Source organism: Neopsephotus bourkii, unplaced genomic scaffold (assembly GCF_033783945.1).
Source record: "Neopsephotus bourkii isolate Nb327-2 ecotype Australia unplaced genomic scaffold, CSIRO-AGI_Nbou_v1 NB_1298, whole genome shotgun sequence".
Lineage (NCBI taxonomy): Eukaryota > Metazoa > Chordata > Aves > Psittaciformes > Psittacidae > Neopsephotus > Neopsephotus bourkii.
In genome coordinates this window covers 744,394-767,698 of record NW_026901782.1, presented here as the reverse complement: position 1 = coordinate 767,698, position 23,305 = coordinate 744,394, and the positions used below count along the sequence as shown (strand labels likewise).

The following is a 23,305-nucleotide window of genomic DNA, read 5'->3' as shown; positions in this document are numbered from 1 at the left end:
ATTACTCCTGCAGCATCTGCAAAAAGAGGCAGTGTATGCAGCAGATGATGTCTCTATAAAGGAGCGATATTCTCTTACTTCCTTCCCCTGCCAGTCCAAAATATTCCAGCTCTTAAGTGAAGGCCTGTTGCTATCTCGGGGGATTATTTCCTGGTGAAGTGTTTCCCCTCTATATTCAGTGCCTCATCCAATTAGCTCTACTTCGTTACAAGTAGACAGATGTGACAGGCAGATGTCTAACCAGTAACAAGTGGTTATACATCCCTTAAGATCTTCCTTAACTTCTTGCTGTCCTTTTGTGTTTTTCAACACATAAAAGTGATTGGGACAACTTCAACACATTACAGCTTCAGAAAGGATGTCGGCCTTTTTCACTGACTTGTTGAAAGCCAGCTCTGAAAACCAACACAACTGCTCAGACAAGTCAGATACGATGCAAAACCCCAAGCCAAACCCAGCCACATGACCTATCTGAGCAGCTACTTTTTTCCTGTTCAGACTACATTTGACCCTAAAATGGTCCAGGCTGTCTCTAGTCGACAATCTGCTGTCTGCAAGCAGGATTCTGTAGCACAATCACCAAAGCTACCAGAGTGTACTCATTTTCAAGTCTAACACGAACACTAAATATTTCTGCCAAGATTCTGCTTTGAAGTAACTGACTCCAGATTTTTATTCCTGCATATTTCTTAAATTCATTACTCACTGGCTTCTACTGCTGAAGTTTTTCTTTCTGCATCTATTCTATGTCTTCCTCCTGGTGTTTCCTTTAGATGTTTTACAGAAGCCTTTCAAGATAGCATCTTCCAAAGCTGTATTAACACCACTTTGCATGTTTGTAACGCTTACAGCTACAGAATAAGAAGTTGAGTATAAATTCTAAGAACTGTGGCCTTACAATATCAAGCTTATAATTATTCCAAGATTTCACTGATACTGCTAAATATAAGCTTTAAAATCTCTCTTGAAGTCACCGATACCTCCAGGAAATAGAATTCCTCTCCTGCCTACTAATCTTTTGTGAGAACTATAATCTCTATACAGAATCTATAATTTAAAAATGCATTATGAATATGATATGCAAATCCAAATAAAAAAATCTGATGGTCTAACAACAATTATTTTATAAGCCCACAAATATTACACCATTTGGTATTTCCTCTTAAAATTCTGCTTTCCATGATCATGCTCACAACAAAGCATCCTAGCATGTTACCAACTGCCCTTAGTGCTGATTTTCTCCTCTCTTAAAGTTAGGGATAATCATCAGGGATTCAAGTTTCATTTGCAGAATAAACTATACCTGTGGAAATACTTGCTTTTGCAGTATTTCATATTTGTGCAATGCTGCGGTAGTTAGCAGCTCTTCAAAGTCCTGACAAATGACTAGTTTTGTAACATTAAAATAACCATGTTCCCCTTTCTGAGATGTGACACTCTAACTTCATCTGATAGTACAGGACCTCTCTAACACAGAGCAATAAATAAAACCATCCCAACACAGAAAAGCCTTCCCAGCTCTCTGAATTTCCCTCTACGAGCAGTCTTTTTCATGCTGTATAGATCAACCTTTGAGATCCGAAGCAACAAGAGAGCAGCAAGGAACTTTTATCTGACAAATGGAACCTTGCTTTCAGTCTGGAGCCGAGACACAGTGCAAAGAAAACTGAAGGATATGCACTTCTCCAAATTATGTTATACACGCAGCAAACAGCAGCACAGGAAATTCCTGATTCGCACCAAAGCCAACTAATACAGACAAGGTAGAGATCTCCTTTAGGACAGTCCTGCATTACTCTGGCAAGGCCTAAAAGTGAAGGTTAGAATCTAGGCCTTACTACAGTTAACAGCAAAACCATCCCCCAGGAACTAACAGATTAGGACTTCAATTACACAGCAGCTATCATGAGCTCCTACTGATCTGACACCAGAACAATTTGTCTGGGAAGCTGCCTTGGCTATACCACCACTGCTTCAATGCCTCATGGGACTCTGAATCGTTTTCTAGAGCTCCTCAACCAACATTCACTCATTACCTAATTCAGGGCACTGATACATTTAAAAAATGAACGCTGTGTCCCAATGCTTCAATGAGTCTCCAGAAGTGAAGTCAAGGAGAAACAGAGGACAAAACTAGGTAAGTCCTCAATGCCTCCAAATACTGTAGTGAAGCTGGCAGCAGAACCAAGATGTTTGGGGTTGTAGGAAGTCTGAGGTTGCTGTGGCTGATAATGATAACTTTTGCCTTATTCACACAGGTAAAGCCTCTAATACTTAACCAACTGCAATTCAAAATTCATTAACAAAGCAAAAAACCCAAACAGCTCCAAAAGCTCAGGTTCTGTTTTACTGCGTTTAAATAAACACCAAAATGCAAAATGGTGAAAGACCTAATACTCTTCCGATTTTTGTACTTAAATAGTTACTTGCATCTGTCTCCTCCGACTTTCAAACTGAAGAAATCATCCCTTATAACCTACAGAGTCACTGACAAGCTTCTGCTTCACTGGACTTCCTGAGGGAAGAAAGATCACAGCAACAAGGCAATGCAATCAGTCATTTGAAGACATTTTCTTGATTCCTTGAAAGCGACAAACTGGAGGTATGGCTAGGATCCTACCTAGAATCTGGCACCCTGCCACAGGCCACAAGATTTGGCTTGTGGACATCTGAGCCCAAGTCCTTACACCAACCTAAGAGGTAACACAAGATTTCACTTCTTTCTCCCGAAGCAAGGCACAAAGTGGAAACACAGGGCCCTTGCCAATACAGAAGGGAGCTGGACTGGTCAGATTTGGGAGGGGACACATGCCTAGGCCGTGTGCGGTCTGTAAAGTTAAAAAGCCTCATTCACAGAATTTCTTGCTTACCTATCTTTACACCTATATCATTGTTTTATTGATTCACCTCTTCATTTTAATAGAATGCTAAATACATCATGCTTGAAGCACCAGCTGAATAACAGCTGCTTTAAGAAAGGGTTTCTGAAAAGTTTTCTTTATAAGTGCTCGACTTCCTGAGATGACGTTTCAGTCATAATCCAGCTATCAAACTACTCTGTAGGTGACAGCCCTGAAGTATGACTACTTGGCTTACAGGAAAAAATACCACTTGAAAGTATGTCTTGACAGAGTAACCCCTTTTAGCTATTTATTTGCACAATCCTGGTGAGGAAAATGCCTGCAAAATTTGCTAAACTTCATTTGGAGATACTGAAGTTTATCAATATAATATTACTGCAAAATACACAGTCCACATTCTACCTAAAACGCATGTGCAAAAACCCACAAGAAGTCAGTATTGCATAGCTGACTTTGAGTGCAAAAAATACCTCCCTCATCAATCCTTGCAAAAAGTCAAAATGTTGGGCAAGAATAAAAATCCCTATAAAATTAATAAAATTCAGGTACAATTTTGATTCATAAGAAAAAGAAAAAAAGGCCATATTCAGGACAGTCTTCCTCCAAATCACTAAAAGAAAATCCAGTGGTAAAATTAAACTATTTTCCAAATACCAAACCTACAGAAAACTGCAGACAATTGAACTCACTAAAAAATGATCTGTGAAGCTATTAAGTGGATAGTTTCACATACCAGGTAACCAAGGAGGAGCAAAAGCTACCTGCACATATCAAAATACTGAGGAACTTAAAACTGCCAAATCCTCCTATATCTTCTTGACAGCTTTCTTATCACTTACTATTGAAGATCAACATAAAGCAGTAATAGGAATATTCACTGTTAATTTTTTCATACACAATGAATATAAAACTGCTGATGCACCTTACCACGAACAGAAAGCCAAGAAAACTTCCTGAATCATTACTGCTATCTCAAATGATATCAGAACAGGTTAAGATTGCTGTCTGCTTGTTTCCAGAGAGATAATGAAAAGCATCTTGTAGCCATTAAGTACTTATTTAATTCTATAATATATAAAGCTGTGTGCTCTAGCTGTTTATTTTCCTTTTCACTGGGTAGAACACACAACCTTTAAACAGCACTCGGGAAATACATGCTACAATCCAAGTGCTTAGTGCTACCTATCAAGAAAATGGGAAACTTGATTATGCTTTTCTGTAATGTCTGATCAGATATGCTAACCAATCAACTCTCCACAGAAGTATACAACTGGGCCACACACATATCATTTAAGACCCAAAGCTAAGCTTCTGCTCTGAACAATGAAAATATTTGTCCCCCATAACTGTTACCTTTTATTGGCACTAATTCAAATTGGTCAGAAATACTTTTCTTGGCAGATCCCTGGCACAGCGCTCAGGAATGTACTCTCATGAACTCTTCAGCTGTTTCATCACTGTCCTGGAGAACCTTTTCTCTTTAACCTCAGCTTGAAGGTTCTAGGGTTTGGGTTTTTTCGTAGTGTATCCGGACAGGCTATAGCATTGGTTCAATAATTACCACTACAATTTTGATGTAGTCTGCTCCTGAAAGTGTCCCTAAAAGTTTCTTAGAAGTATGTAATGTACTGAGGGAATTCTGTCTTACAGGGTTGGGGGTTTTTTTGCTTGCACTCTTTTATTACTGAAGACAAATAGCATTCATTGGTAGCTCATCTGTACATGTGCTTATTTCCTGAAGTCGCACTCTGAGCTCCTTCTTTTTCTTACTACCACGCTACTTCCAAAGCTATAACAACCAAGGAAAATAATAAAGCTTAACGCTTCCTATAAAGAAACTGTTCTTGTAGAAGAGAAGGCTTAATGAATTCACCAACTCCATTCATCCACGCCCAAAGATTAAGAAATTATGTATCCAGTAAATAAAAGAAGTTAAATGCTCTAGAACAAGGAATGAAGTTCCTGATGTCTACCATCAGAAGACAGAATTAATGACTTACTGGGAACTGGATAGATACAGTGGATATTTCTGGAAGACTGCAGTATGTTTTTAGATTTTCATATTCAGCACACATTCTGGGAAATACACAAGGTTTAGAATTCTCAAAAGACAAAATGCTTGCTCAATCTTGTCTAACAATTACTACGAGCAACAGTAAAGTACAGACTCAGTCTTGTTTTGCTCTTTGATGCAATAAAATGATACTATACATTCTTGAAGGGAACTACAGAGAACACTTCAATGTCTTATCTTAAGGGACAAGGAAAAACCAACCAGAACCACAAAGCAGAATATAAAATCCAACAACTGCCAAGCAGTGAAGAAGCCTTGAGAGATAGGAAAGTAAAAGATAAAATAGAGACTTCTAATCAGCATTTGTTCATCTCCAAACTATCACTGGTATCTGCCCGTCATCAAAACTCTGGGGGAAAACGACAAAACAAAGTTTGAAATAATAAAAGCAAGTACTTTTATTCCAGTGTGCAGATTGTGTTTAAGATATTTCAGACCTGCACAATTACTAGGCAAAATTAAGACAGAAAACTTCCCCCTAAGGTCCTAGTATACTTTGCTTTCACAAATAAGCTTTGGCAGTTTGGTAACAGTCAGCCAGATTAATATAAAAATCGAGCTTTAGGTATGCTCAAGTTCTTTCTCTGGGTGACATAAAATGCGGTAATGTCAAATGTCCTCAGAGAAGTGATTTTGTTTGCTCCTGTTCACACATGGCATGTAGTAAAAAGGGTTCTTCAAATGACTAGAATGTATTGCACAATAAGATCAGTAAAAAACATCCCACAAATCGTGGTTGTTTTGTTAGACAACACACCTGAATTCTTGTCCCTTCAGCACTCTGTATCTCAGTAAAAGGCAGCACAACGATTATTACTTCACTGAGTACAGAAATTGTCCTAGACAACGGTCCTAGACTTTACAGTGTTACCTTTCTGCACAGAAGATACTTTGACTGTTTTATCTAATATGGCAACCATAGCCCAGACATAGACCTTCAGATGATTAGTAAATTCAAGCATGCATTTTCTCTAAAGGGGTTTATGAAAGATGTTTTTACCTGGGAGAGCATTAAAATAAAGTAAAAGAATCTCAGACTGCATGTACATTAGGGTCTCCAAACAGTCTCTAAATGAAAAATGTTTAAAACTGAATCACCACAAGATGTATGTATATGTAACTTTCCACCAATACTCAGGTCCTCTGTGTCAATTATTTGATAAAAATGACAGGGAAAGCATAGAATTAGTCAGGGAAAAAGTACAACTTCATAGGAACAGAACCTAAATTAATAGTATGGTTCACCATCCACCCCACTGATCAACATGGAAGTGCTACAACAAATGACATACAATTAATCAGCTACACCCTAAGAAGGCAGTACAACACAACAGCCAGTTTCCAACAAAGTCAGCAACAAACTCACCTGAAGGCACTGGTACCATTAGTAAGGCAACTGATACAATTATACCCTGAATCAGTATATTAAAAGCAAGTCTTTTAGCAGAGGATGACAACGGGAATACATTAATATCAACAATAGTAATCAGGGCCTCGCTCTGTTATGTACTGTTCACCCATAATTATAAAATTTTGAAACAAATGGCCTTTTTAATGGATGATAGAGTAGCATATCACAGCATTCTAAACATTTCTCAATCTTTTTCTAGTATGCATTTAAGCATACACTTGACCAACAAGAGGGAACAAACCATTTGAAAATATTCAGCTCTGTCATCAAAAGAGGTAACACCACTAGATAATAACCTGAAAAAAAATAATCATCCTGCTTTCCTATTAAATGCCAAGAGCAAATTTTGTATGTAAGAGATTAAAAAAAAAAACCAAACAAACAACTGAAAAAGCATCCCCCAAATTCCCAAAACAAAAAACCAAACACAACAAAATCCTCCCAAACATGACAAATAAACAAAACTAAAAACCACACATACACCCTCCCGTTCCCCTAACATTCTTTTTGCCATTGGTAAGTTTTTTAGTAGCAAACATAGTTCACAATAATATTATATACTAATTTTGCATTTCTGTAATGAGTTTTCAGCACTTTTTCTGAAGCAACAGTTTAGCACATGAAACAAAAAGCCTAATTCCCTTTGAACGAAGACAGTCTTATAAAGCCTAACAACCCTTATAGGCATAAATATATCAACTGTAACAGGAGTTTATATTGTTACACAGCCAGTATGAGGCTTTTCATAAGAGACTAGGCTTCATACCAGTAAGACTCTGTTATTACACAGCACTCCTCTAGATGTTTTCTAAACTTTGGCACATTCAAAAAAATTCAGAGAGAAAGAGAGAAGTGGACTCCAAAATACATAAGCAAAGGGCATTACAGAACAATGAGAAACCCTAATAAAACCCTTTCCTGAAGTGTAAAATAATAGCAGTAACAAGGGAGAAAGGATGCTGGTTGATTTTTCTTCAATGTTGTCACTTGCAACAGAAGTGGCCTGGATCACAAGGCAGTTTTCTTTCTAAGGGCAAGGCATCTCTACCTTGCTGTTGCTGGCTGGACATGACCAGGGTAAGATCTCCTTGTGCTCGTGGCTTGCCTTTGTCTAGCCAGGAAGGACTGTCCTGAGCCTGTGCTAGCCAGTCTGTCTTCTGCTGCTTTTTTATGCAGCGTCATCCCCTATGGACAAAAAGAAACTTCTCAGTAAACACCGACACATAACACTAAGCAACTTTACTCATTTACATTTTATTATGTCCTTGTTCACCAACAGTGACTAAAGCTGTGTTGTATTCCAAACACAAAGCATTCAAGGATCAAACTAAGATATTCTTCCTAATTCTCTATGTGCCTTTTTCTTCTCTCATCCATTGCAGTTTGGAGTAAATGTTGAGAAGCAGGTCCCCCTCTGCCCCAGCTCTGAACACACACATCTCCACATAAATACACAGTAAATAGATGAGTCTTTTCTCAAGTACTTCCCTTCCCTACCCTGCTCATCTTCAATAAAGAAGAGTACTTTTCTTCTGAAAATACTTGAAGTATTGTCATCCTGTGTGAAAATACCAGTTCATATGGCAGGAGCGTATCTTCAGAGAAAGTATGTTTTCAGAAGGAGTAAATGCAAGAATAAATTTAGGGAAGCTGTGACAGGCTGTGCAGGTATGTATAAAAGCAGAGGCCAATTAGAGAAAGACATAGCCAAAATTACCAGTGCTTGTCATACCTTGAGAGTTCATAACAGGCTATTGAACTACAGCTCTTAGCTTATCCTTGTCTTCTGCTTGCCAGTGGGACTAATGTTATGAAATTGGTCAAGGACATGATTCACTTGAAAACGCCTTCAACATTTAAAGGATTCAAACAATCTGCTCAAGTACCATTTTTGGCTTACTGTTCACGGCCATAGAACATAGAATAGCAAGAAGGAAACTCTTCCAATGGAAGACAGAGGAGGAACGTTCAAGCAGAATGAAACATCAACATTACACAAGATTCCTATTATCTGAAGAGCAGTTTCAATGCAGACACACTCTGCCAAAGAGAAGTCTTGATCACACTGGATGAACGTGAAAAATCTGCCAGCATACAGGCCCAGCAAAAGCTGTATGTCTGCACAGATCGCTTCCTTACTATCCGAATAATTTAAGTTAGGGTCTTGCCCTGTGCTCTTCCTTTGCATGGTTCTAAACTTGCAGCCAAGTTAGAGGGTGTTTCTCAGAGCGCTTACTGCAGTGCCTCTTCATTAGAAAGAACTGGAAGACTGAAGAGTGGAGAATCAAAGAAGAAAGTGAACTTGAGCACTGTTAAAGTCAGTACAGGTGAACGGCTGGAATTACAAAATAGCCATCTGAGGTATCCTTCCCTGTAGGAAGTGCCACTTCTGGTTTTAAAATTTGAAAATAACAACCACGTTCTCTTTCATTCATCCCAAGGTTATCAGAGCAACATACTTCTATATAGTGACAGCATATAATTATTAAAAAGCATTTGTTTCTGTGCCTCTGTGTTGGAAAATACTTTTCAAACAAAAGAACCTATAAATGAATGTTGTTGTAAACAACACAGAAACAACTAATATTAATAATTGGTGACCCTCGCTCCCTTAAAAAAAAGAAAGATAAAATTCTTACCATATTGTACCAGGCACTAACAAGAAATTTCTCCTCCATTTCTCTTTGACTTTTTGTCTTTTCATATTCTTTCTGTAAAACAAACATTAGAAAAGGATACATTTAAAACCAAAGTATAATAAAAGTATTAGTCTATATGTAAAAGCAATGAGGAAGTAAGGAACTAACAGGAAACATGAGGATTACTACCTCCAGTGAATGAAACATTCTGTCCCGCTCCTGCAATTGATTTTTCAGAGCCTGAATTTCAGGAGCTGCACCCTGGTTCTGCTTAGGATCTAAGGTACGGATGACCTGTAAAAGAAAACCAGTTTGGATTTACGATGCAAAAGTAACCTAGTTGAAAGGAAAGACATCAAGGAATTACAACCTTTTAAGTCATGTTAAGAAAAGTGACTTAAAACACGTGTTTCAAGAAATGACACTCCAAAATGTTAAACAGAGGGATGTGTAGTTTTGTAGGGGCTGACTCCTGAAAAATAATCTTGACAGCCAGCACGACAGGCTTGGCCTCTGAACATCAGCCAAGATACATTAAGATAATCTGAACTGGGCTCTCTTTTACAGGACTGTGAAACAAAACTACCGATAGGCAAAAGCGACTCCTAAGAGGTTCAGCATCCCAGCATCCCTACCTGCACTACCCTGGTGCCACGGTGGTAGAAACAAGTTCTCAAAGGTTTATCTCTTTATAACTACGGTTTACCTACCTGTGAATTCCTTCCACTTGAGGAAGGTACACTTCAGTCCTTACAGAAAGATGCCACAATCTCCCACCTGGAGTACCAGGTGCTGTCATTTCTAGATAACATTCTAGAAATGGCACATGTGTGATCATTATGTTACTAATATGATGCAAGGACACCTGATTATGTTTATATGAGGCATCCATCAAAGGCAGCATGAGTGCTAGCAAACACAGGGTTAAACCAGCAATAAATTCAGCAAAATGCCTAGATTCCTAAGCCTTTAGTAGAAAACAGCTTAGAAACTCAAATAAAACATCAATGTATAGTAAAAGAAGAAATGGGACTATGATTGAGACCACAATACTGCTGTTTCAAAGCTGGTAGTATAACCACATCCTTGGTATCACACTGAATTATTAGCATCCTTCTCACAGAAGCATATATTAATCAGTAAATGCAAAGAGAATGCTGAACGCCATCACAGAAATGGAACAGCTCTTACAGGTGGTTCAATTAAAAGGATCACTTTACTTGGAAAACTATCAATAAAAGAGGCCTTATTAAAACATTTCCTAAACCAGCTGGCTAAACCAGAACATGAACAGAAATCAGGGTAGAAAGATTAACTAAGAAAGCAATATCAAATGTAAATTGGTAAAAAAGGCTTTGGCACATGTGTAATGACCTCTGCCTGTAAATTTTGAGCCCCTCAAAAGGAGTAAGCTGTTTATGTGAGCAATTAGGACCTGATGAAATCTTAGGTACCTAAAAGCTCTATTAATGAAAAAAAGTGTTTCCATCTATCTGCCTCAGGTAAGAGAGACATTCCTGGTTGAGCACCACAAGAAGCCTATACCATCCAGAAACACACATAACAGATCCATCCACCTGTGAAGGAAATTACCTCAGACTTCCTTTTTCCTCTTCGCCCAGACTGATAAAACCAGAGTCTGCTGGTCCAGCTATGACTGTACTTGCTATTACCAAGCTATATTTGTGTAGAAAGAGGTAAATTTCTTCATAATAACTGTGTCAGAAGTCCCCAAACTCCCAGCACAAATGCCAATTAAACAGTACTCTTGCTCACAGAGCTTCCTCCCCTTGGGTTGTTTTAGGGGTGGTTCTCCAGCTCTAAAATACAGCACAGCTATTTATTTCTGCACCACCAGTCCTAGTATGGACACTGCTTTAGCTGATCTATACACTTGTTACTCAGTATCAGAAGTCTGGAAGAATTTATGCAGAGAAATAGGTTATCACAGCATTAGAAAGGGTTTAACACCCTCTCCTTGTCACTAGCCAGTAAGAAAGTTTGCTTAACAAGGGTGACTCTCAAAAATCTGTAGTAGTGAGTAGACATTTGTACAGAGGCATCAGAAGGGCTTACAGATAGGTAGTAAGAGGGGACAGTCATGAACACAAACAAGGATAAGATCTGCAGAATTAACCAGTATTAGGTACTGTAATGGTAATAAGATACAAATAGAAGATACTCACAGGTCCTTCCTTCTCTTTTACTTGCTAATGCGCATATAGATACCTCCTTTATATTTACTGCGTCAGAGTGGACATATGCTGAAGACTGTCAGAGAGGGATCATTAACATGGAATATTTGTACTTACACTTTTGGCTTTTTCCAAATACTTTTTGTATCGCTCTTCCATTTGCTTCATTTCTTCATCTTTTTTCCGTAAAGCTTCTTGTAATTCTTCAATTTTGAGAGCTTAATGCCAAGAGATGCACATATTGGAAAATAACACAATTATATTATTTTCATGTTTCTCAACACACATTGAAGGCACAGCTAAAATTTCTTTCAGTTAAGAAAAGCCTACATAAGAAGCCATAGTTTTAGTTACTAAATAGCTTAGAATCACATTCAAAATGTGTATTCTACATAATCTCATGAGATGGCTGTATATTGTATACAAATTTTGCCCTTTCTAAAAGATACGTATATATATATATATTTAAAAAAAAAGAGAAACTGAATCATAAATCAATCCCATTACTGAATGCACTTATGAGTTCACCAATGACTCAATAAGATCTTGATATTGTAACTCAGATGAATACAAGCTTTTTATGTAAAAGGAATCATTCCATACAACTCTTGCTTAAATCTGGTAAACTGTAACACTGGACATAATTTATCAGAATTGTGATGTAAGTATACTCAATTTACTTTCCCCTCCCCACATTTTTATAAGCAGCAGTGCAGACCAGCAGGACAATTTCATTGCACAGCTTTTTCCTGTGTTGATACAAGAATATGTCAAACCACTATTGCTTATACATCTTCTATACATCTACTCAGATCTCAGAAAAGAGTAAAAATAATAAGTTGCATCATCCTGGATCAAATTTCATGTGACATTGATGTCTGGTTCTCAAACAATGCTGAGTAATTGGTAACCTTCAGCCCATCTGCTTTGCAACCTCATTTTGAAATGTTCTTTCATGGTTTTCCTGCAGTTTTCTTTCTAAGCACTCGGAAAACACTAAGATGGCAACAGGACCAAGTAAGATTTTCACTGATCGGTAAGAAGACCAATAGCAGAAGGTCTCCCAGACTTGCAAGAGTCCATTTTTTCAAAATATGCCATCATTCTTGTACAATGCTATATCCAGAATAATTAAAAGAACCTGAAAGAATAATTCAAATACGTTTCCTGAGCAGGGAAAGAATGGAAGAAGGTACAACTATTTTAATTTTACCAGGACAAAGTTCAGACATAGATTTTCAAAAAGCAACTTGTAATTTCAGTAAACTAAGTACAGAAGCCTCAATGTGCTGTAGTGTTCAGTAGCTAGCAAGTCACAGGACTGCTATTATGCTCACAGTAAAGCTTACCGCATATGACAGGATTATGTGTTTATTAGGTACTCACGAAGTCTCTGGACCTCACTTCCAAGTGTTCTAACACTTCCTAAAATGTGGACTTTGTAATATATTCTGCAGTTTTAGCTCAACACAATTGAAAATTCTTTTTGGACACAGAATGTATGTACTGTACAGTGAACGGATATTTCTATCTTCTTCAATCTCTTTGTAAATAAAATAATTTGGATACAAACCAGAAATGCTGACACTGTTTGCAGTCTTTTAAGGCTTTGTTCTATAACAAGTAGGCTTAGGAAAAAAAAGAATTCTACCTTTTTCAACATGTCTTAGGAAAAATGTAGCATTACTACGCTAAAAACCAACTGGATGCCGGGTTCATGATATCATCTGAGAAATATAACATATCCTACACTTGACAAATACCTGAAAATTTTCTCAAATTACAACGCAATTCTGAAAAAATACTGAGTATTTTGGGAGTAAGAATAATCTGGTGATGGCAGCAAGGATCCACTACTAAGTTAGGGTCTTAGGAGACACGGCAGTTGTGAACAGCTGATGTTCAATGACAGGTATGACACTTACTCCGTATTTCTATAGCCACTGTAATTTCTTACTACAGTGGTCTCTAAAATGTTATTCCCTGCATTTCAAGTGTCAGAAGCATCTTTTTGGTCACCCTGGCTTCCAGAGATATGAACAACATACATATCACTGGCACTTAAAATGTTCTTTTTGGTTATCTGCACCTCCTTTCGATATGTTAATTAAAGACCTTATATATGAAACATTTTTTAAAGAAAAGAAATGGATTGCACAGGTAACTCACAACTATTATTGCATCTTGGTTCTAAGTCTTCAATAATAGCTCGTTTCTTCTGTAGCTCATTGTTAGCTTCATGGAGCTTCTCCCTATAACAAAACATAAAAGCACATTGTTTTCCCAATATTAGTACTGTGCTTGAATGAATGATAATCTGTACAAAAAAATCCTCAGATAGTAATATATTTCTGAGGGCACAACTGAGTTTTTGCTCTGGGGCATAAGGACAAATGACAACATCACTGTGGAAATATTTGATAAATAAGCTGAAAAACATATCATTGTACAAAGAACTGTAACAACAAACATCTTAATTCCCAGTAACTATAAACTTAATTTTAGAATTTACATTGTACAATTAACATTTACAGTTAATTGCACAATGCTTGCCTAGAATGAATACTCGTAATTGAGATTACATTGAGAAAGAATAGTAAACCCAAAGGCAACAGAAACTACTTTTTTTTTTTTTTAAAGCAAACATCTTTCTGCATTTTAGGGAAGTAAAAGAGATGTGGAAATAGCAGAACAAAATAATAAAACTTCCTGTAATGTTACATTTTATGCCATAATGTATACCATAAAGTACACAAAATAATTTATTTTACATTAACATGCTTTCTTCAGAACAAAATTACTCACCCCCTTCAGTAAAGATTTACAGCCCTTAAGCAAAATTAGTTTTCTAACCACCATAAAATTATGTTTATTTCATTGCTCTTACTGCTTTTGCAAAGGATTTCTAGGAGATGAAAAGAGTATCTGAACAACAGATTCCCAAACATTCCTGTATTATCTATCTTCTCTTACTTGTACATTTTCCAGATGCCTGATTAATGACTGTCTGCCTTCCTTGCCATATAGAAAACACATGATTTCAAATGGCAAACAAAACAGGCCAACAAAATACTTACAGATGTTCTTCAAGTTTCTTCTTCAGAAGAATTGACTAGAACAGAAAAATAGATGTTTTAATATTTTGTAGAGCTTTTACACAATTCCAAAATTATTCTAAAACACATGGCTTTGACACTCAAACCAAAATATAACTGTTTACTTGACTTAGGTTTACATTGTAACTGTGTAAAGCCATCCTCTGTGGTAGCAATCCCTCTTCCCACAGCTGTGTGACTTCCCTAAAATTAGAGAGCCTTACGACTTCGCAAATATTTTCCCAGGAAGTGTTCACAAGGAACTAGATTGATACAAGCAAGATACATAAATGACAAAACTCTATGGCAGTTGTTTTAATTTATTCTGTACTTTTGTGATTGGACTTGATAAATTAACCTGAAATTGGGAAGTGCAGCAATATTTGCAATAGTCATCCTACCGATGTTGCAATGCAATTCATATGAAGACATGTACCAAACTGGTTGAAGTAAATTCCCATCCCCATAGAAACTAGAGGGAGTAGAATGTTTCTGACTGGAGTATAGTGGACATTTTGCCCTTTTTCTGTTTCTTATCATTATTGATTACAGACATGTAAACATTATTATGCAACTCACAGTGTTCCACTTTCTGGTTAAATCACATTTAGATAAGCTCTTTGAATAAAACCCTCAAAGTAAGTTTTATTTAAATTTTAAACTCACTTCACAGACAGTGAGCATCTTTCAGAAAAATGAACCCAGTAAAAGTCTATAAACTGAAAGTAGTGTTAAGTAAATAGAAAGCCATACTCACAATAGCCTTGAGCAGAAGCCCATGCCAAGAAACAGAGATGACATTAGTATAAAGCAAAACAGCAGCAAACAGAAGAAACTATTTAGAAAGTCATGAACAGAAAGTTATAGCTATGCATTTTTTCACACATGCTGATTTTTCTCCTCTGTTCTCATCAGCAGTTTCATCCTGTAACATTTTCTAAAACATACCACTAAAAACAAAATACAAAAATAGTAAAGAAGCACATTTGTAAATCATTGTGTTTAAACCAGAATTTCAAAGGAGAGCAACTGCTATTTTGGAAAGTAATTTTAAAACAAAAATCAAACAAGTAACAAAACAGGAGAAAAATATGCATTCTATTGGGCTACAAAGAAAATTAAGAAATGCGTATGTTTTATGGAGTGATTCTGAACTGTGTTATTGCCACACTGATTGAATGCAAGACAAATGTAAAATACTTAAATCAGAAACTGCCTTTTTGGTTTGTGTTTATCCAGTACCAATCACACTGGAGGTCTAGCACGTGAGAGATGGTCCAGAATGCCATCAGAATGTAAGATAAAAACATCAACAAAATTATTTCACTGGTTTTAGTTCAGTGTTCTTTCAATTCGGTTTAGACACCTGGCCAACAGAGACAACTACCATGTGTACTGAAAGAGAGCTTTTAGCTTTGTTGTAGTGTAAATACTTCAAAATGTCATCTTCAATCACATTCTTGGGTCATGCTTTTTCACCATTTCAAAGCTGGATTTCCTTATTGCTCTCTAACAAAGGGGGAGAGCCCCAAAGAAAACAAACCAGCCATCATGACACTACTAATGCCAAAGTCAGAAATTTGAAGCAGGTACGGATCTGCAGGGTTTGACCCTTTGTTGTTTTTTTTTTCTTTTCCAGTTCTCTAAACAGCTGCAGAAACACCGCATTTTCTGTAATAATAAATGCTTGTATGCATCTTTCTTGGTCACAATGCGTTTAAACTGGTACCATCCCTTATGTCTGATCATTTAGGGGACTATCAGTTGGTTTGGACAAGAAAGGGGAAAGTTGGCAGCAGTGCCCATTTTCCCAAGGTAAGAAAGTAAAAACTGAACTTAGCTTTTCTTTTGAGATCCTGCTACTGCATTTAGGTTTGGAAGAGACTCAACTACTTGTCAACATTGATTCCATTCTGGTGTATTTTTATATATATTATTTGCATAGTACTAGCATTGCTGTGGGAGTAAACGCTCTCCCATCTAGACAGATCATATGTTCTCACAAGCAAGAAACTAACAACAATAAACAGAACACAGAGTTAAAAGAAGCAGGACTGAGCTTACCCAGAGTTATTTACTCAAGACACAAGATTAAGAAAAAGAATAAAAGGTAAAATGTGTGATTTTAGCCACACAAAGATCCCATATATACTTGTAACAAGGTAGATAAATTCAAATAAATTACTCCAAAAATGGGCAAACATTACTTTTTTTTAAAGTATTTGCCAGCTTCAATGTCATATATCCAAATTCTTTGCACCTAACAAATAATTACTAAAATTGTTCTCATGTTCTCTGATAGGAAGACCAGTCTCTAAAAAAACCCCACCCAATTAAAAAAGCTTTATCCAATTTTGAGCCGAGTTTACATTTAACTTCATTCAAATTTTATCTGTTCATAATACAAGAACATTTCTATAACAAAATTGTAAAAATCAGCAAACGTACACTCACTGTTTCACTTTCTCCTCCCACTGCTAATAAGTTCTACTTACAAAACACCACAGAAAATGCTTATTATGATGTGGTTTTAAAAAACAGGTACCCTCTCTGGCATTAACTGTTATCTTTCTCTTACATAAAAAAAACCCCCAACCTATACAAATGTCTTTTTGCTGGAAATTTCTCTTATGCTAAAACAAGCCAAAGAAACAGGTCTGTCCCTTTTCTGAGGAACAAGTTTGGGTTTGTTCTGCATGCTAAGGTCACAGGCAGATGGCTCTTGCTTGAGGTTCAGCTAATTTAGCAGGGTGAGAGAAACTGGCACATGACTTGAGAAAAATCACCTGATGAGACTGGTAACACTGTGAGAAGATGACAGAAGTTATTAACAGCACTGAGGGATGGTCAGATTTCACAGATGCTAAAAGTAATCACAGAATCACAGAACAGTTGGGGTTGGAAGGGACCCTTTAAGGTCATACAGTCCAGTCCCCTTCAATGAGCAGGGACATCTTCAACTAGATCAGGTTGCTCAGAGCCCTGTCCAGTCTGACCTTGAATGTTTCAAGGGATGGGAGATCTACCACCTCTCTGGGCAACCTGCTCCTTTCACCAAATGAGCAAAGTGGCTAAACTTCCCAGGTAACAGTTCTGGGGACTTTTTAAGGAGGTGCTAAGTCAGGAAGACTTGGTAATTGGATCAGTAGCAGCATGTAAGGCTAAGATTGCATGTGTAACAGTATGAGAAACACCAGATGCACTATGGATTTAGCAAGGCTAGGTCCAGTGCAGCAGAAGTAACTACAGGAAGGTTGCTTATACAGGAAGGGATTAGGGCAGAGAAAGGGAGAACAAGGATGACATAAGAGAGCAATAATAAGGCATGCAAATGATGTAGTTGAACCTGTCCTTGGGTACCTGTTGAGGATACATATAACCACTGCATTTTGGAGGACAATGAATCAAACCAGCTATTCTGACCACGCTGGGCACATCTGAGTTGATTCTGTAGTTTGGAAGACTGGGGTAAGGAGGCCTGTCTCTGGGTAGCAAGGCAACAACCAGAAAGGACTAATCGGGCATTCCAACAGGCTGCATCAGTACCCATTACAGGTCTAATGTACATATTAGGCACCAATACATTTCTAACATTAATTTTCCACTGCACTTCAATACGAAAATCAAAACTTGCTCCCCATGTGAACCTCAGCAAGCAGCACGTATTACTGCAATGATACTTTGCTGGGTTACTATAGTGCTTTTACTACGTTTTGGTCAAGCCTAAAAGCTACTTCAAAAATAAACAAAACTAAAAAAAACCCAACAAAACAACCAAACCCAAACCAACCAACCACCACCCACCACAACAACAAAAAAAACAACCAGCAAAAAAAACAAACCAAACCAAAACCCAAGCCCCAGCTCCAAGCCTTCATCATGCATTTCTGGACCGAATACAACCAGGTTTTCTGGGTTGAGCCTATTTACAGTGTAAGTATACAAAAATGCAGATTTCGGTGCATAATTACAGAAAAGCAGTGAAGAACAGAGGAAACATGCTGAAAAAGATCCATCCACTGTATTCATGTCTCTCTATCCTTTTTCTCATGAAGAATTTTCATTTCTTCATTTCTCAATGAAGAATTACTCTTTCTGTAAGGGTATCTCAAAAATAACTCAGGTGGTCCTACCACAAATCCCATCTGCTTGAACAGCTGGGTTTAACGTTGAAATTTCCTCTACTTTGTGTAGGAGACTGGATGAGGTGTCAATACCTTCACAGGTTCTTGCAGCCTCAATACTTCACTGAGTCTACACTCTCATTTCTTTACCAGCAAAGGAAAGGAAATCCTACACACTGAACTCATCAAAAGAGGCCATGGGATCATGCCTATAAATCACCACTGACACTGTCTGACCTACAGATAAGCCAGGAATGCAACAACTGAAGTGTGAACTTGCCAGCTCTGAATTGACACAGGTTGCCTGGAAAAGACGAAAGGTTGTACTGTAGTGTTGTGAGGTTAACAGAATCATCTCAGATGATGCCTACACAGGCTGCAACCAGTCCTGTAAGTGTTCTGCAGATATGCCCTAAATTACTGTCCAAACCAGAGCTTCAAAAAGGGACACAATTAAAATTGCAGTAAATAAAGCTGAATTCAACTAGACTGGGATACTTTACAACTTTCAGTATCTGACAGTATTTTTTTCATATTCTTGTTCACCCTGAAAAATTCAGTTTTGGCCAATAACTAAGACAACAAAGAATATCTCAATCACACAACAGGATGGACCTATTTTAAAATGCATTCTAAAATTTATTTTAAGAACAAATAATCTTACTTGAACTCGACTAGATGTATTATTTTTATACAGTTTATTCAAAAAATTTAAAGGATAAGCTAAATTAAACACACTCAAATGAAAATTAGCAACTAGTAAAAACTTCCACTTGTCTATATAAATTAGTTAAAAAACAAACCCACAAAAATAGGAAGCAACACATTACAACTTGCTGCTAATTAGCTACACAATACACTGAAATTGTAAGCATATACTGTGCATGTACAGTTCAGCAAATCACTGCTTTCAAGAAAGTTCTAGAGCTTCTTCTCTCAAATAGAGGAGATGGCAAACACAACTTTTGAGTGGAAGACTGAAAGTTGTTTTCCACACCAACTACCACGATGTGTATTCTTAGATTAAAAACAATGTTAATTCCATACACAGAAACAGAAAATGCTGCTTTACGTTGAGGGCCTAATTCTTTGACTTTTTATTTTAGTTTTGGCCTGTCTAGCTTCCTGCATTACAAAAAACATTTACATCCACTATTACAGAGCTTCCACTGGCAGGAAAGGTCTTAACTTTAAAGAAAACTAACCCCAAAATAACTTCAGATACTTTATTAAGACATGGAGAATTAACATTTCCTTAACTTCCTGCAAAACTCTGTATTAATAAAAATCTCTCTATTAACTCTCTAAATAATTTCAATGCCAAGTTTACTATCAGAACAGACACTAATAAAATATATTTGACACCTACAAAGGACAGCTTTCTTTTCTAGACAAATGTCTTACTATGTCTCAAATCTTATTTAGAGAAGCATAATTTCATAATAAGACCATATGAATAAAAATGGAAAACTATCACAAGTCTCCATCTGCATAATTCTTTTACATAATTTTTTACAAAAAGGTGAAAGTCTCAAAAAAAGTTTCTGTAACTAGTTGCAGGTACATCTGCTGTACATTTCTACTTACATCTTCAGCTTTCGAACCTTGATCCTGCAAGGACTTTTGTAATTCTTCTACCTGGGACTGCACTTCTATAAGTCTCTGATTTACCAACCTAGGAAAGAGATAGTGTTTTGATTTTCAGAAAAAAAGCCCCAAACAACTGCAAGAGAAAGCCTGAAATTTTTAGTGCCCAGTGTTTTAAGGTCATTTTTACAGGAGACTCAGAAAATTCACAACAGTAGTTAGCGCATACAGCATTTCCAGAGATTACAGTCTGTAGTCATCCAGAACAACCTGATATTTTTCCAAGACAACATAAATGCACATATTAAGAAATCATCTCTGGTTACATGAAACAAGAATTGCTAACAACCGGTTTTACTGTGAGAGCTACTAGTTTACTGCTTTTACACAGAGAATCCTATAAACCTTGTTAGATGTGATCTCCAGATTGTCTAAATCCGACGTCCTCCTTAAAGCAGGTGCACTTACAGCAGATTGCTGGGAACCACATCCAGCCCACATTTGGACACCATTAAGGATGAAGATCTGACAGTCTTTTTGGGCCTCTATTTTAGAGCTCAAGCACATAATTCGTATTTGTTTGCTGCCTCTTGTCCTTGCACTGTCAAACTCTGACAAGAGCCCGTCTCTGTCTTCTTGACACCTTTCCATCAGACAGATGCAGATCACAGTATTATCTCCTCCATGCCACCTTTTCTTTGGACTGAACAAACCCAGCTCTCCATTTTATACCACATACCCCATACTCCAGTGCTCCCCACTTTGGAATCACTCCACTGCACTCTGGCACATTTCTTGTACTGCAGAATCTAAAATTATATGCTATGTTAGATGTGATTTCGTAAGTACTGCAAAGAGGTAAAAGACTGTTTTCCCAGACTGACTGTCTGAACACTGGTGAGGACAGCCCAGGTCAGTCAGCTGCAAGTTCCTCAGCCAAAACATAATCCTTTGCTGCCCACTGGAACACCAGGATGTTACAGTAGAGCTTCTCCCCAGCCTACTATTCCCAGCCAGGGACAGAGCTCCTAAATAGCTCATTCCTCTGGGCTGCTATGCTCCTCCGAGCTATCCGTTTCAGCATATCTGTCACTCCTCCTAACACAGTACCATCCTCGAACTTGCTGGGTACAGTCCTTCCTATCAGTCAAGTTGTTAATAAAGGTTATGAACAGCATTGGTCCAAGTATTCAAGCCTGAGGAACTGGTCGCCAGCTGGATTTTGTATCACTGATGATAACGTTTTAAGGCCAGCCACCCAGCCGATTTTCTACTCACTTTACTGTCCATTTATTCAGTCTCTATTTAACCCTTCTGAACATAAGGATACTATGGGAGACTAAGTCCCTTGCTAAAACTAAGTTACTGTCTGCTGTTTACCATTCTTCACACATGCAGTCATCTCACTGTCATAGAATCATAGGATAGTTAGGGTTGGAAAGGACCTTAAGATCATCTAGTTCCAGCCCCCTGCCATGGGCAGGGACACCTCACACTAAACCTTGCCACCCACGGCTCTGTCCAACCTGGCCTTGGAACACCACCAGGGCTGGAGAATCACAACTTCCCTGGGCAACCCATTCCAGTGCCTCACCACCCTCACAGTAAAGAATTTCCTCCTCATATCCAATCTAAACTTCCCCTGTTTAAGTTTTAACCCATTACCCCTCGTTCTATCACTACAGTCCCTAATGAAGAGTCCCTCCCCAGCATCCCTATAGGCCCCCTTCAGATACTGGAAGGCTGCTATGAGGTCTCCATGCAGCCTTCTCTTCTCCAGGCTGAACAGTCCCAACTTTCTCAGCCTGTCTTCATAAGGGAGGTGCTCCAGTCCCCTGATCGTCCTCGTGGCCCTCCTCTGGACTTGTTCCAACAGTTCCATGTCCTTTTTATGTTGAGGACACCAGAACTGCACACAATACTCCAGGTGATGTCCCACAAGAGCTGAGTAAAGGGGCAGGATCACCTCCTTTGACCTGCTGGTCCCACTCCTTTTGATGCAACCCAGGATACGGTTGGCTTTCTGGGCTGCAAGCGCACACTGCTGGCTCATATTCATTTTCTCTTCTACCAACACCCCCAAGTCCTTCTCACAGGGCTGCTCTGAATCTCTTCTCTGCCCAGCCTGTAGCTGTGCCTGGGATTGCTCCAACGCAGGTGTAGGACCTTGCACTTGGCATGGTTAAACTTCATAAGGTCGGCATCAGCCCACCTCGCATGTCAAGGTCCCTCTGGATGGCATTCCTTCCCTCCAGCGTATCAACTGAACCACGCAGCTTGGTGTCATCAGCAAACTTGCTGAGGGTGCACTCAAGACAATTGGATTAGTTAAGCATGATTTGCCACAAAGAAATTCATGTTTGTCTTTCCCAACTACTTTCGTGTCTCTAATGTGGCTGGAAACAGATTCCAGATGGACCAGTTTTGTGAAATTCCCAGAAAACAGGCTGTGGCTAACAAGTCTCTGTAGCTCTCTGGACTCTCTTTCTTGCTATTCCTGAAGCTAAGTATAATATTTACTGTCCCAGGCTTCAGGAACTTCCCCTGTCAAAGGGGAAGATTAGACAAAAGCAGATTCAAAGCTTAGATTGACAGCAGCTTCACAACGGTATCAGCCAGCCAACTCTGCATGCTCAGATGCAGGATGCCTGATCCTATAGATGTCTGTATGCTTATTGGCTTAATCTAGCTAGGTTAGCTACAGCAGACTGCGCAGGAATATGTCCTTTTGTGTTTTAAATATCTCCAAAGATGAAGACAACCTCTCTGGGTAACCTATTCCAGTGTACAGCAACCCTTACTGTAACAATGTTCTTACCTTTAGATGAAACTGAATGTCTTAATTTCTGTCCACTGCCTTTTGTCTAGTTACTGGGCATCACTGAGTAGAGTCTAGCTCAATCACCTTTAGACCCTCCCATCAGATACTTAGAAACACTGATAAAGTCCACCCTGAGCCTTCTGTCTTCCAGACTACATAGTCTCTATCCCTCAGACTCTCCTTATATGAAAGATGCTGTAGTCTTGTAATTGCATCCTTGTGGTACTTCACTAGACTGTCTGCAGAAAGTCTTTCTTGTACTGGGGAGGCCAGTATTGGACACAGTACAATCAAAAGTATGTTGTTAGAACTGTCAATTGTTAGAAAAGTCAAGAAGGAGAAGACAAAACTTCCTACCTGTTTTCTGTCTCCAATTCATTCTTCCTCAAGTTTGCATCGTCAAGAAGGCTCTGCAACAAGGCTATCTTTTCATTGTCAGAACCTTCTTGGTTCAACTTTAACATCTTGTTTTCATGCTGAAGGCGAATGAGTTTCTCC

The 23,305-nt window shown here is 38.2% G+C and overlaps 1 protein-coding gene across 4 annotated transcripts in view; it reads right to left on the bottom strand.

Annotated features, from left to right (window-relative positions):
• HOOK3 (hook microtubule tethering protein 3) overlaps positions 1-23,305 on the bottom strand; it is a 90,994-nt gene that overhangs the window by 2,334 nt on the left and 65,355 nt on the right. For 3 of the 4 annotated variants that reach the window (XM_061366090.1, XM_061366088.1, XM_061366091.1), the window contains 8 exons: positions 23,165-23,305; positions 19,987-20,074; positions 14,258-14,292; positions 13,350-13,432; positions 11,298-11,398; positions 9,175-9,279; positions 8,986-9,057; positions 7,395-7,531 (listed from right to left, as the gene is read on the bottom strand). In XM_061366090.1, the coding sequence (XP_061222074.1) occupies positions 7,395-7,531; positions 8,986-9,057; positions 9,175-9,279; positions 11,298-11,398; positions 13,350-13,432; positions 14,258-14,292; positions 19,987-20,074; positions 23,165-23,305 (762 nt within the window). Of the gene's footprint in view, positions 1-6,907; positions 7,532-8,985; positions 9,058-9,174; positions 9,280-11,297; positions 11,399-13,349; positions 13,433-14,257; positions 14,293-19,986; positions 20,075-23,164 lie in introns of those variants that run through there. The other variant, XM_061366089.1, reaches the window with a different exon arrangement.